The 15496-nt window shown below is 40.6% G+C and overlaps 1 protein-coding gene across 1 annotated transcript in view; it reads left to right on the forward strand.

Annotated features, from left to right (window-relative positions):
* The window catches only part of STK10 (serine/threonine kinase 10), a 224033-nt gene extending 214046 nt beyond the window's left edge, over nucleotides 1-9987 (forward strand). The window contains exon 19 of the mRNA XM_077472770.1: nucleotides 7888-9987. Coding sequence (XP_077328896.1) covers nucleotides 7888-8025 — 138 coding nt within the window. The 3' untranslated portion in view covers nucleotides 8026-9987. The remainder of the gene's footprint in view (nucleotides 1-7887) is intronic.
* Nucleotides 9988-15496: the final 5509 nt, after the last annotated feature.

The raw sequence follows: 15496 nt of genomic DNA on the forward strand, positions 1-15496 counted from the left end.
TAGCGGCAATCAGGGGGTTAAAAACATTATTGGGTAGTATATCGGGGTACCTAGCGCTATAAAAACCTGGCGGTGATCCTAAAAAAATAACTAGCTACCTAGTGACTGTAGCGACACTAATGCAGCGATCAGAAAAACGATCGCTTAGTGACACTGGCAAAAGGGGGTGAAAGGGTTAACTAGCGGCAATCAGGGGGTTAAAAACATTATTGGGTAGTATATCGGGGTACCTAGCGATATAAAAACCTGGCGGTGAACCTAAAAAAATAACTAGCTACCTAGCGACACTAGCGACACATGCAGCGATCAGAAAAATGATCGCTTAGTGACACTGGCAAAAGGGGGTGAAAGGGTTAACTCTAGGGGCAATCAGGGGGTTAAATCTTTATTGGGGGGTGATAGGGGGCTACCCTGGACCTAACACTAACTGTCCTGACAGTTTTTACTGTCACAACTGACACTGAATGCATTGATCAGTAAAGAAATGATCAATGCAATCAGTGACACTGTGACTGGGGGGGGAGGGGGGGCGGGGGGGGGATCGGGGGGCGATCGGGGGGGGGATCGGGGGGGGTTTGTGTGCCTGTGTGTACCTACATGTCAGTGTAGTGTTGGTGCACACTTACTTTTACTGTTCTCCTCGTAGTCCGGTCAAAAAGACCGCCCCGAGGAGAATGACATCACTTCCTCCTTCCTGTGTAAACAATACACAGGGGAGGAAGCTTCTCATTGGCCAGGAGCGATCCAGAGGGGGTGGCCGAAAACCAACGGCCATCCCCTCATCACGGAGCGCTCCTGGAGCGAACCGGACCGCCGTATCCAGCGGGAGGGGGTCCGATCGGACCCCCCACCCGCTGGAAGGCAATCACGTAGATGTACGTGATTATGCCTGCCTGTGCCATTGTGCTGACGTACAATGGCAATACGGCGGTCCTCAAGTGGTTAAATATTTTTTTTTTTTTTTTGTCACAAGTGATAAATGACCAGAAAAATAATTACACAAAGTTGTCACTAAATGATATATTGCTCACACATGCCATGGTTATATTCAAAAACTCAGGAGAAGCAGCAGAATGTATTTTTGGGGTGTAATTCCACATATGCCCATGGCATTTTTGAGCAATACGTCATTTAGTGACAACTTTGTGCACAAAAAAAAGTTTGTAATTTTCCCAAAACTTAGGGGTCGTTTGGGGGGGTTTGAACTGTCCTGACATTTTACGCACAACATTTATAAGCTTATGTCACATATCACCCACTCTTCTAACCACTTGAAGACAAAGCCCTTTCTGACACTTTTTGTGTACATGAAAAAATATTATTTTTTGCTTGAAAATTACTTTGAACCCCCAAACATTATATATTGTTTTCAAAGCAAAGGCCCTACAGATTAAAATGGTGGGAATTGCAATTTTTTTTATTTTTATTTACACAATATTTGCACAGTGATTTTTTTTTCAACGCAATTTATTTGGAACACTTGGTTTAATTTTAATGCACTAAAACACACTATATTGCCCAAATGTTTGATTAAATAAAAAGATGATGCCGAGTACATGGATACCAAATATGACATGTTTAAAATTGCGCACAAACATGCAGCGGCGACAAACTACATACATTTTTAAAAGTCTTTAAAACCCTTTACAAGTTACTACTTTAGATTTACACAGGAGGTCTACTGCTAAAATGACTGCCCTTGATCTTGACTTTTGCAGTGATACCTCACATGCATTATGTGTGCAATTGCTGTTTACATATGACACCAGACTGACGCTTACTTTCGCCTTTGCTTCTTTTATTTTTAAACTATACGTTTCATTTTTTTTTTTTTTTTATCATTTCAGGGAATGTAAATATCCCCTATGATAGCAATAGGTAGTGACAGGTACTCTTTTAAAAAAAAAAAAAAAAAAATTGGGGTTATTATGTATAGCCTGTTGCCCTGTCACAGAGCTTATACATATTGACCCCATATCTGGTACGCTTGCTGGGAAGATACTGACAGAAAACGTAATGAGGGACTCATCAACACAGACAACTTGATTGGGAGTAAACAAGGCTGCAAATTGCTGGTTGAAGTCGTTTACGAGGGGCTGAATTTTTTGAGCCAATCGTCGTATTCAGGGCCACCCCAGGGACTACAGAGTTCATTGTCATTGAAATGCATGAACTGCAAGATCTGCTCGTGTCGTGTCATGGTCATGGAGGCAGAGGACAAAGGCATATGGTGAATTAGGTCAGTGGTCCAATATGACCGCAACTCACTTTTTTTTTTTTTGTTATTCCCATGAGGAGGGATAGGACCAGGAAGGTCTTAAATTCAGAGACCATAATAGGTCTCCAATCTCTGGCAAGGGTCAACTGGGGATTAGCAGCGATGAATTGACCAGCATACAAATTTCTTTGGTCTATAATAGATCTATAGAGATCTTCTGTTTAAAAAAACAAAACAGTAAATAAAAATCAAGTGATGTAAAATCAACTGTTTCCACCTGAATTCCGGATTGGCCAGTGAATGGTGGAATTACAGGTGCTGCAGAAGTGGTGGGCTCCCAATTCAGATTGGCAAATGCAGCAGGAAGGGCACTATGGGCTTGATGGGGCCTGTTTTTGTCTTCTTGGTGGCAGCAGGACACTAGTTGTGCTAGCCACCTCATCAGCTTGAACTGCACTTATGGCACTCGCCATGTCACCAAGTGTTACTGCAGTGCTGGATTTACAACCAGGATGTACTAAGCTGCTGGTGCTTGCCAGTTCACCAGAAGGGTGAGCGGTACTAGTACTGGCTCTCTGCTCCCATGCTAGAGCACTGTGGTTATTGCACCTCAACAACAGCAGAAGAATGGGGGTCGGGTACGCCTGACCTTGGCAGGGACCACTACTCTATCATCAGAGCAATCTGTCAGGGTGCCGCTGCTGTCTACAGGTTCATATTCTGAGCCTGAATCTGACAGTTGGGTGAGTTCCTCTTCACATTCATCTGTCATGCTCAGAAACGTGGAGGCCTCTTCACTAGTGTGCCTTCGATTGGACATTTTGGCCTCTAAATTTACTGGTACAGTAGTGAGACTCACAGGAAAAAAGAGCACCTGTCAGCTACTACTTCAAACGCTACCCAAAAAAAGTGTTAGCGTTCGCAGGGATCAGGCCTGACTCTGCGTATGCTGCAGTTATGTGTTTAGAAAGTGACAGTGACTGATTTATACTGCACTTGGGTGGGCTGGGCTAGGCTGGGTGGAGGGGCTAAACACAGGTGCTAGCAGGTATCTGGGCTGATGCTGTTAACGCTGCGATTTTGGGAACCCTAAACTATTGGGGACGCTAATATAGTTCTGATCAGATCAAAGATATTGTTCCGTTCAGACGCTATACTACTAAGAGGGGTGTATGGTGCGTGCGTGGGTGTTAGCGCTACTGGCACTAATCTGACGCTGCCTGAGGCGACGCAGGCCCTATCTGACGCTAAAACTTAACTGATATCACCCGCCAGGTGATCAGGGGGTTAAACCTTTTATTAGGTAATGTACAGTGGGTGCCCTGACGCTATACAAAAATAACTAACTAGTGTCAACCGTGACACTAATATGGTGATCGTGACAGGGTGATCAAGGGGTTAAACCTTTATTGGAGGGGTCCCTAGACCTATCTGGACGTACTACTAAGTACCCTAATGCTGATTAGTGTCACAAATGTCACCAGTACAGTGATCAAAGAAAAATATGAACACAGCACTGGGTGACACAGTGACAGGGAGGTTTGGTGACACAGGCATTTCCCTTTTGACAACATTGTACTATATAGCTAGGATTAATAGCAGTTATTGTGCTGTACTATAGCCTAGCAAGTGTTAAATTATTTTGCTGGTAGTGCCTCTGCTATGTGCTGTAAGCTATGAGTGGTAAAGGCACCAGGAACTCTTCTAAGGGTCCTAAGGGGTCACAAAAAACTAAAACTTTCCAAAAGAATGTCATCCTCCTCTGAGAGTGTTGCAGCCGATCAGATTGAGCCGTCGGGGGAAACTGTACTTGCAGTCACTCAAGACTCTTCAGCCCCTGAGTATGTTACACGTGAAGTGTTGTCTTCTACCATTGCTGGTTTGGAAAAGAAGCTTGATGCTATTTTATCCCTCCAGATTGGGGTTAAACATAGCAGATCCCCATCAAGTGCTCAAGATCCTGGTTTGGAGGTTTAGGATGCTGAGGCAGATGTTTAGGCAGATCTTCCTAGGGATTTGGAAGACTCTGGTTTATCCTCTTCTAAGGATCCTAATATGGAAGGAGTATCACCACAAGAGAGCTTGCTTGTGCACACTCACTAAGTTGGTTCGTTCAACTTTTTTGCTACCTGCAGCGCAGGCTCTTGATGATCCCATCTCTAAGTTAGAATCATTAAAACCTCCTCCGTCTGGGGATGTCTTTCCTATTCATGCGTGGCTAAGAAAGCTTAAACCTCCTAAGAGATTCTCCAAACTGTATCCTATGGCAGAGGATTTCTATAAGAAATGGGGGGTTCAGCTGTTAATGCTGTGATTACCTTGGTGAATAAGAACCTCACATGTCTTGTTGATAACGCGCTTATGTTAAGGGATCCAGCAGATACGAAGTTGGAGCTCCTTTCTAAAAAACAGATGGCTTTAGCAGGTTCAGCAGTGCATCCGGTTCTTGCCAGGTGTATCCCAGGCCATTAAGGAACAGTTTGAGGAGATGCTTAAATTGCTGCCTGTTGAACAGACCCAACAGTACGCTGATTTAGCAGACACGCTGTGTTTCACAGTAGATGCTATGAGAGATGCAAATCTCATGTCTTATGTTGGGACTGCATTCTCGCAGAATTCTTTGGCTGAAGAATTGGTCAGCTGAAGCACCGTGTATAAAGCTCCTAGCCAGTTTCCCTTTTTTCATGGTGAACGGCTATTTGGAGAAGATTTGGATGAATACCTGCAAAAGCTCTCTTTTACCGGTAAAGTAGAAATTCAGACATTTCTCATTTAAGCGGGCCTCTTCTCCTGTACCAGGGGCCTCAGCTGTCAGGTTCAAGGGGAAAACCCCAGGGTCAGCACCAAGGTTAGAAGAGATCTTGGGGGAAAGAAGCCCACAAAGCAGAGTGCTAAAGCCTCCTTATGAAGGGGCGCCCTCCCTCTCGCTCGCTCGGGTGGGGGGAAGGCTCCTGCAATTTTCAGGGATCTGGCAGAAGCAATGTCACTCGCATTGCTGGTGCTCGCTGCTGGGACCCATTGATCTATGCATACTCCTTGATATGGTGAGCTTTCAATTTTATTTTTACTCTCATACTTTGTATACACCATTAATCTTTACTATGATTGACACAATCACCATTACCTCTCTGTCTTTATGTCTCTATATAGACAGGAAGCCACAAGTTTTATTTCTGCATTTATTGGCCGACCTTATGCTGACGGGAGTAGTTACTCCAATCAGCGGGAGTTCTTGCAGTCAATGTGGGTTTGTCCGGCCCTTGCTTTCCCATAGCTTTTGGCTCAGTGCATCAGCCACACATCCTTAAAACTGTACCGCAAAGCAGCAGTTGTGCAGGCCCCATCCACAGCGCCGGTGGACATCACGGTTCATATTACGTTGAATTGTTGAGTGCTGTCATTGTTTAGCGCAGCTCCTTTTGGTCTTCTACAATTCAACACTGCCACAAATTTTTGGCAAGTTATCCTTGCTATCTGGGTCCTACAGCTGCTCCCTGAGTGTCCCATCTACCAATGCAGCAGACGGCTTGTAGTTCTCAATGGGCTGAGAAATTCAAATTCCATTGACAAGTCCTCTAGCTTTCTGAAAGAAAGCCTGTATGGAGGGACAGGCCAAAAGCCAGATGACGTGTCTGCAGGAGCCCAGTGGATCACAAGTGAAATTCTCCACAGGCTCTTGTGCAAAAATTAAAAATGCAAATTTATTTTTCCTAAAAGAAAATGTGCGCATTTATTATTTTTTGCAAAAAGGTGAACCCACCCCCTTAGCCCAATCTGCCTGCAATAATGGAAATATGTTTTAACCACTTTGTGCCTGGGAACATTTTTCGATTTTATTTTTTTTTTATGGTTGCAGTTGCATTTTTTTACACAGTATTTGCACAGTTATTTATAAAATACAAATTCTCAGGAAACATGCACTAAAATGAATTTTAGTACACAGACACAATTTAATACCCAATTTTGTTAATGATAAAATATGGGGTTGCGTCGAGTAAAAAGATACCAAACATGTCAGGACTCAAAATTGTGCACACTTGTGAAATGAGGTTACCGGTTTAGAGTTGGGCTGGGTTCACACTTCTTGCTTGCGTGGTATACAGCAGGGGTATGGTGCGCCCCTTTTCTCTGTTTCAGGGACGAATCATGTCCAAATTTTGCCTGAAACGGATCCAAAGATGCACAGGTCACCTGTGCAATCTGCTTCACAGCCGCCCCGGAGATGTGTGAAATGGCTCCATTGAGAGCTGGGCATGCTCTCCTGTCATACGAATTGGATGCAGAAACATCAGCATTCAATTTTCACTAGTGTGAACCCAGACTTGAAGGATAAGTCCACCCTAACACTAAAATCTCTACATCCACAGACATCCACAATCTAACACTAACCTATCTAACCCTGTAAAGAAGAAATCCATATACATACCTTTTTGTTGAAGCCGATCCAGTCTGGTCTCCAGTGGCGGAAGCTCTGCAGAGGACACAGCCGACAATGGCTGTGAAATGAATAGGGACTGATGTGTCCTCTGCACCTGCCTCCACAGCAAAACTGCAGGTGACAGCTCAGCGTAGGGTGGGATCAAGTTAGGTCACTTGAAAAAGTTACAGTATGTGTACTGATTTCTTCTTTACAGGGTTAGATAGTTTAGTGTTAGATCGTGGAAGTCTGTATATTCAGGGATTTTAATGTTAGGTTTATCCTTTAACCATGAATTGTGGTAGTATAATTATTACTCTCATTCTGATGTTCTTGGCAGTATATCACACGTGTGGTACAATTGCTGTTTACATACATGTGCTGGCTCTATGTCCGTGCTTGCATTTGAACCTATGCGCGGGGGGACACTTTTTTTTACATTTTTTTCATTATTTGTTTTTTTATTTTATTATAAATGGTGGAGCTTGGGTACAGACTCTCCTTAGGATTCAATGAAGAGTGCACAGCCAGCCCTGGCTTAAAATATTTTAACGAGCGGTTTGGCGACTTTTAGTGGCATGATGCTGGATCAGTGATAGGTGAGTACACATGGGCCGGATATCGACTGCTTCAACAGAAACCATCCAACATTTGGCCCGTGTGTACAGCAGCCTGTCCGACAGAAGCAAGCCAAACATCCAGCTTCTGTCGAAGGGGCATGGAAGAAATATTGGCATTCGATCAGCGCTCTCAGTCAATGGCTGTGAGCGATAACTGGTGTGTTTTGGCGAGGGGGCAGTCCCCCATCAGAACACAATAGCTCAGCGAGGAGATCGCTGTACTAACATATGATAGTTAGTACAGCAAGCTCCTCTGTTTGTTTTGTTTTCTTTCAGCCCGCTGGGTTGAATGAAAAAAAACAAAAACAAAAAACTGAGTGTGTATCGGGACAGCTCAGTATTAGGGAAATTGCACCAAGGGGGCAGTTACATTTCAACGACTCCCTAAATATATTATAGATTCCAGATGTTGCAATCACTTCTTTATAAATATTACTACTTGGTGAACATACTGGTATTATTTAGCAGTTATTCCAGTGTGTTGAGCTTACGTTGGATGTAAGTTGTGCATTATGTAAGGTAAAGTTTGGGTTGTACTTCTTATTAAATCACAAACAAGAATTCTTAGAAGCTTTTTTAGATTTTATTTTATTTCCCATCTGTGTTTTTTTTTTTTTTTTACTTTACACCAGGCACTGGAGGACGACTTGGAGCAGAAGAAGCAGGAACAGGAAATGTTTTTCCGCATGAGTGAAGTAGAAGTAGGACAATGCGGATCAATCCAGAAACCTGGCAAGCTGCATGCCTACAGTTCAGCTGTAGCTTCATAAAGTTTTGTTTAACTAAAGAGAACAATACAGACTGTAAAGTTCACCTGCAGACAAAGCTGGAGAAAGATTTCCTACAATTTAACCAACAACTCCTATTGGTGCCTCCAGCATATCTGTAAAGACGGGTGTAAGTTATCTCTAGGACATTATAGAATCTGAGGATCCTGTAAACCATAGGAGGAAGTCAGTGTTCATTATTATACATGTAAGGTTTTACTTGTGTCCTAAAAAGCTAAAAACCAATTGCACCATATGTAGGGTTGGTTTCAGGGACCAACCATTGTTTGGCTCTGTGTTTTATAGTCCTACTAAACAAAAAAAGTTTCCATTTAAAAAAAACGAAAATCGGAAACTGTATACATGCTGTCAGTTTATTCCTCATCCATTGCTTGTATATTTACCTAGATGATCTGTTTGCCACTGTGCTAACTTTTATGTCACTTCATTGTGTGTTTATCAATCGTATACCATCATTACAGATGCTTCTCTTTTTGTATCTGCAGCACTTCTGTCTACATGGTGAGCTCTCCATGTAATCTTACAAAAAATATCAAAAAATAGAACAGAAATGTTTAAAGAGACTGTTACTCTGCCCAATCAGTGCAAACTCTTCCCCATATGTCTCTGCCTCCCATGGCTCAGAGTGTGGCATCATAACCCCTATGTAAGTTCGGTGTCAGAGCTTCCACATTACCACCTTCCTCTTCCTGGACATGTTCGGGCCTGGAGAGTGGCTACTTAGGACTGGGCACTGCATCCTGGGATAAGAATCTGGAGGTGAGGTGTTTCTATCAAGAGAATCTATCACTTTGCCCTAGAAGGGTAAGTTAGTTAACTGATTCTCGTTAAGTCCAGAGAAGCCCTATAGTTTAAATGCAGACCAGAATATAATCTATTTATATTTGGAGTTTAAAATCTTTGTGGTTTATTTAATAAAATTGAATAACCCACAGATATCAGATTTCAGTTCACTTCAAGTGTTGCCATTAAATGGAATCCAGTCTTAATGCTGTGGGTTATTGCTTTATGCCCAATCATATCTATTTTATTTAATTAAAGCACGACAAGGGACCAAGTGAAAAATATTTTCTTTAGCCATCTACCCAATTAATGTGCCTTCTAGATATTTGCGTAAGGGTTTAATCTATTTCATAGCTTTTTGACTTGAAGTTGTTTAGTGCATTATTTCTGTTTGAAATGTAGCAGGCTGCTGGCCAGTCATTAGTGAAGGTCAAGTTATAGAAGTGTGGGAGATCGCTTATAACATGTGAAGTAATGGATCAGTATAAATCTTGTATTTTGCAAGAGCTGACTGCTTATTTACCATGACAATGCAAAAAGTGAGTATTGTCTATGATGGGGTATCCCAGAGCAACCAGATCAGATGACAGTTTGACAGGCTAGTAATAGAGCAATGCTGATTAGTTTCTCTGTTACCACTCATAACCTTGCCTTTATAAATATACCTAAAGCATTTAGCAAGATGATAGTAATAACATGGCATACTACTTTCCCTTCTAATAGTTTTTACACCTAATATATTTGACATTATGTAGCCTGAGACTAGCTCCGTTCATGTGAAAAATGTGTGTTCCCTGATAGGGATAGGAGCTATTGACTGCAGCTGGGAACAGTTTGAGTCCTGCATGATGTGAATGAAGCCAAAAATCTATAAAAACTCTTTAAAAAAAAAAAAAAAAAAAAGCCCACTTTGCTAATTGCTGCTAACTCCTGAAATGCAGTGTTTTGGTTTATTTCAATTCTGTACCTGTATTGGAAAAATATATATATTTATCTCCATACTGGAAACTGATTTTTCATTTAGACGGAGAATTCTGCAGGAAACTTGAATGCAGTTAAAATTATTTTCAGAAGAGTTTTCAGCTGGGGCAAAAACACTGCAATGTATATAAGAGAATCTAATAAAGTAACAAGAGAATAAATGTAAACTGTTTCTTTTTATGCGAGTGTGGATTTATATATTTCTTTTATTAAAGTATACCTGTCTCTTGCATATAGTGCAGGAAGTAAATTCATGACAGCAGAAAATCTGCTAAGGTTAATGCGTTTTGGTCAGGACATGAAATGGCTATATTTTGTCAGCACTTTTTTTTTTAATTATTATTCTTATCTCAAGCAGGTTAAGTAAAACACAGGAGATGCTGCTTTTCCTGCTATGTTTCTCATTAGAGACTGTGAATCCAATAAAGACAGTGTAACAAATTCTTATATCCTTTAAGGAATCCAGTTCTCTGCTTCAAGGTTCCTACATTTCTTTGTGTCACATACAATGGGTATAGAAAATAATGACCATCCTTTAAGGCTGGGTTCACACTGCAGCATGCTCCGGCTCACAGTAGGAGTCCGGTGTGTCCCCATTCACCGTTTCAGGTCCGATTTTCAATTTTTGGCTGAATTCAGACCTAAAATGGAGCAAAAGATGCACAAGACTCCTGTGCAATGTGTACTGGAGCCACTGCAAAGATGGGTGAACCGGCTCCATAAGAGAGCCAGTCAGAATCTCCTGCTATGCGAACATCCAATTCGCAGTCGTGTGAACCCAGCCTAAAATCACATTTTGTTGATTTTCAGCCTGAAATGGAGACAGACAGTTTTTTTATCCAGCTGTATTTACTAGTACAACTTATAACATCCAAGTGAAAGATAAAATACCAACATGTCAGAAAAAACAAAACAAAAACAGAAGCACTAATTTTGAAAAAGAATCATTCCCCTTATGTCAGTATTTTGTTGGACCGCGTTTTGCTTTAATAACAGCCTTTAGTCTGTTGGGATGTCTCTACTGACTTTGCAATATTTGCCCTGTTGTCTTTACAGAACTGATCAAGTTCAGTTTAATTTGATGGTGACCATTTGTGGACTGCAGTCTCCAAGTCTCTCCACAGATTTTCAATGGGGTTTAAGTCTGGGCTCTGACTAGGCCATCCAAGGACATTCACCTTTTTCTGCTTCAACCACTGTGTGTCATTTTTGCTGTGCGTTTTGGGTCATTGTCATGTTGGAAGGTAAATCTTCTTCCCATTGACAACTTTCTGACAGAGAGCAGCAGATTTTCCTCAAGCATTTGTTGGTATTTTGCTCCATCCATTTTTCCTTCTATCCTGACAAGTGCTGCAGTCCCTGCTGCAGAGAAACATCCCCATAACAGGATTTTACCACCTCCATGCTTTACTGTAGGAATGGTGTTATTTGGATGGTGAGGTGTATTGGATTTTTGCCAGACATTTGGTGTTGAGGCCAAATCAATTATAGTCTCATCTGACCAGAACACTATCTTCCACGTGGCCTCAAAATCTTCAAGGTGCGTCAGATGAGACTAAAATTTTATTATTTGACCTCAGCGCCAAACAGTATGTCTGGCAATAATCCAATACAGCTCACCATCCAAATAACACCATTCCTACAGTAAAGCATGAAGATGGTAAAAATCCTGTTAGGGAAGTGTTTATCTGCAGCAGGGACTGGAGCACTTGTCAGGATAGAGGAAGAATGGATGGGGCAAAAAAACATCAAATTCTTGAGGGAAATCTGCTGCTCTCTGACAGAAAGTTGTCAACATGACAATGACCCAAAGCACACAGCAAAAATGAGCACGCAGTGGTTGAAGGAGTAAAAGGTGAGTGTCCTTGCATGGTTTAGTCAGAGCCCAGACTTAAACCCCGTTGACTGTGGTCTACAAACGATCACCATCAACTAAATTTGAGCAGGTCTGCAAAGAAGAATGGGCAAATAGTGCAATGTCTAGATGTACAAAGTTAGAGACCTATCCCAACAGACTAAAGGCTGTAATTATAGCAAAAGGTGAAAATACTGACACAAGGGGGTGATTCTTTTTCCAACTGTTTTTGATTTTTTTTTTTTTTTTTCTGACATGTTGGTGTACCATCTTTCTCTTGAATGTTATAAGTTGCACTAGTTAATACAGCTGGATAAAAAAAAAAACGTCTTCATGTCATGCTGCAAAGCAACAAAATGTGATTTTAAAGGGGGTGATACTTTTCTATACCAACTGTATGTAGGGCTCATTCACACCATCATTCCTTTTGGAATGGCAATCCAACACAACTCCACAGTGTTCTGTAGCACAGATAATGTTTTGTGCAGTGTGTTTCACTGCAAAAAAAAATATGCAGAGTATGTCTGTAGAGTCTCAGCCTCTTTTATATTATGAAAAATGGAAACATGTAGACTCTAACTCAGTGGTGGTCAACTTTCTTTATATTGGAAACCTCCCGTGCAGACCCTGACATCACCAAAGGGTTACACATAAAATGTGAATATTCAGTGTCAGACACCGCAGAATGGGATATCGAAAGACCTCAATTCTGACTTTCCAGTAAGTGTCTCCTGTAGTTGCAAAAGCAGTTATAAAAGTCAGTGTATATCCTTGACCACTTGGTGGCACAAGAGTGTCATCAAAGAGTTATTTAGAGTGTGAAAGGCCAAGCACTTTTAAACACAAGAACACAGTATTGTATATTACTGCAGAAGGAAAATGTCAATTAAAATGTTTGGAATGTGTATCTTCTATGAACTGGGTGTGTTATTAAAGGGGGGTCATAGTGTTTCGCAAGGCAAAACATCCATTACGTAGCAAAATATGTTCACTCTAGCTCTCAAATGACCAATTAACCCACACAAAAACAGTTCATCTTCATGCTCTGTCCCTGTTGTCTCCACGCAAATCTGAATGATTGACTGTAGGTCCTTTTGCACAATCCCCTATTGTAAATTTTTTTTTCCATTTTTCTTGAAGAGCCTGTTAACCTTTTGGCTTTCAACTAATTCAAACTGTACGTGACCTACGACCTAGTATATATGTTTTTCATTCTATGAAGATGAACCATAGGGGGAAAAAAATGGATGTTTATTTAAACGTATATTTACCTATTTTGCTTAATGTTTTTTCACAGGGAATGTCTGATCATCTGCCGGGGTCCCCTGCTGGCACTCCTGGCTCCTCTCGACTTCCAAATGCCCCCCTAGCAAACTGCTTGCTATGGAGGCACTTGTGCAGGCTCAATCCCGAGCCAAGTTTTGTGTCTATTGACACACACAGCACATCTTGGTTCCGCTCTCTCCTCACAGGCTGTGATTGACAGCAGCAGGTCTCCTGCTGCCTCCATGTCCAGTGCAGATAGAGGGAGAGACAGAGCAGCATCGCTGCTTTTGGCACAGTTCTAGATTGAGATGAGGCTTAGGTAGGTATTTAGGGAAGGCTGGGTGTAGCTGAACACAGAATGTTTTGTTTGTTAACCAATAATAAATTATAAAATGAATCAATGTGAACTGTGGCGCTACTACTGTAGTATTAGGTTAATATAACTATTGGATCAATATCGGGGAAAAAAACAAGATGCTACTATTCTAAATATATAAATTTCCGTGCTCTCTCCACTCTATCAATACATCAATAAATACATCAATTCAAACATATGAAATATAGTACTATGTTTCATAAAGTGTCTAATATATATATATATATATATATATATATATATATATATATATATATATATATATATATATATATATATATATATATATATATATATATATATATACATACATACATACATACATACATACATACATACATACATATAAAGTAATCTACTAAAGTGCCAGTGCAACAATCTTAATGAAGTCCATAAGTGCAAATCAAAGTGCTGGTGCAGATGAATATTTCAATTTGCAGAGTCCACAGTGCAGTGCTTCCTGCCTGTACTCCCCACTCACCGACAGTCATGTCAGAATGGCTTGTTAGTATCCTGGTATGGTTTTGTATGGCTTCTCACTATACTCCACTCCTCTAATATTAAAGTGTTACAAACCCACAACAGTAAAATCAGTCTGTATATGTAGTTAAGCATGCTTCTTATACACTCTGTGGAACCTAAGGTGTTAATACTCTGCATTGTGTAAAAAGACTGTTTGATCCTGTCTTCTCTGATCCTCTCCTCCTACTGTCCTAATGTCCTTATAATACATTGTTCCGGGGACAGGCTGCACATGCTCAGTTTGGTGTGTATTGCTAGAAAGTTTTTTGTTTTGTTTTTCTTCTTGGGAGGGTGCATGTGATCAGCACAGGGCCAATCAGTACTGTCCAGATAGAGGGTTGATGGTCCTGCATCCTGATAGGACAGTCGGTGCGGAATGAAAACTCCTCCTACAAGCTTTAAACAGACACTGATCGAAGTCGCGAGACTGCTATATGCTGCTAATGAAAAGAGGTATTTAGCCGTTTGTATTTACTAAAATAATTGCATTTTCATGTTCTGTGTACTGTGGGAGACCAGATATAGTGAATGCAGGCTTTATTTTAAAGCATTAAAAACAATTGCACTTATAAAGGTAGTTCTAATTAGGGATGAGCTCGAACATCGGGTATTCCCCAGTTTGCCGAGCAGTGAACATTATGGAGCGTTTGTGGGAAATTCGAGTGCCGTGGAACGCCCCATAATGCACTGCAAGAGTGCAGTGCATTAGCATCTGATGATTGGCCAAAGCATGCACCTGACCTGCATGCTTTGGCCAATAGCAGCACACTCTGCTGAGAGAGCCATAATTGGCCAAAGGCAGGGTGCCTTTGGCCAATCATGGCTCAGGGGAACGAAGTCCACATCCCACTCTATATAAGGCCACTTATAGAGCAGGTGCGTGTAGTGTTCTTGGCATGGACAGAGGGATAGCTTGAGCTAGATTAGGCAGGCAGGTCATTTAGTTAGTTGCAGTGTATTTGATGTGAAGTGTGTTATATAATGTACATTGAATACCACCAAATGAACTGTAATTTATATATATATATATATATATATATATATATATATATATATATATACATACACATACACTAGAAATATATATCGGTCTATCTAGATCTCAAATGCACTGCCTGCACTGACTGAATATATAGTCTACGCTAAATGCAGAGAGAGTGTGTGTGTGTGTGTGTGTATGTGTGTGTATATATATATATATATATATATATATATATATATATATATACACACACATACATACACACACACACACACACTCTCTGCATTTAGCGTAGACTATATATTCAGTCAGTGCAGGCAGTGTATTTGAGATCTAGATAGACATATATATATTTCTAGTGTGTGTGTATGTAAATGTATATATATTTTATATAATTATACAGTTCATGTGGTGGTGTACAGTGTGTGTGTGTGTGTGTGTATGTATGTATATATATATATAATATATAATTTCATTTTGGTGTGTACATTATATAATACACTTCAGGCGGTGTGTGTGTGTATATATGCACACGCACACACTCACTGCATTCAGTGTAGCCTATATATATATATATATATATATATATATATATATATATATATATATATATATATATATATATATATATATATATATATATATATATATATATATATACAGTTTCTAATACACTTCAGGCGGTGTA

Source organism: Lithobates pipiens, unplaced genomic scaffold, assembly GCF_037356315.1.
Source record: "Lithobates pipiens isolate NorthernLeopardFrog02 unplaced genomic scaffold, aLitPip1_a1.2 Scaffold_8, whole genome shotgun sequence".
Taxonomy (NCBI): domain Eukaryota; kingdom Metazoa; phylum Chordata; class Amphibia; order Anura; family Ranidae; genus Lithobates; species Lithobates pipiens.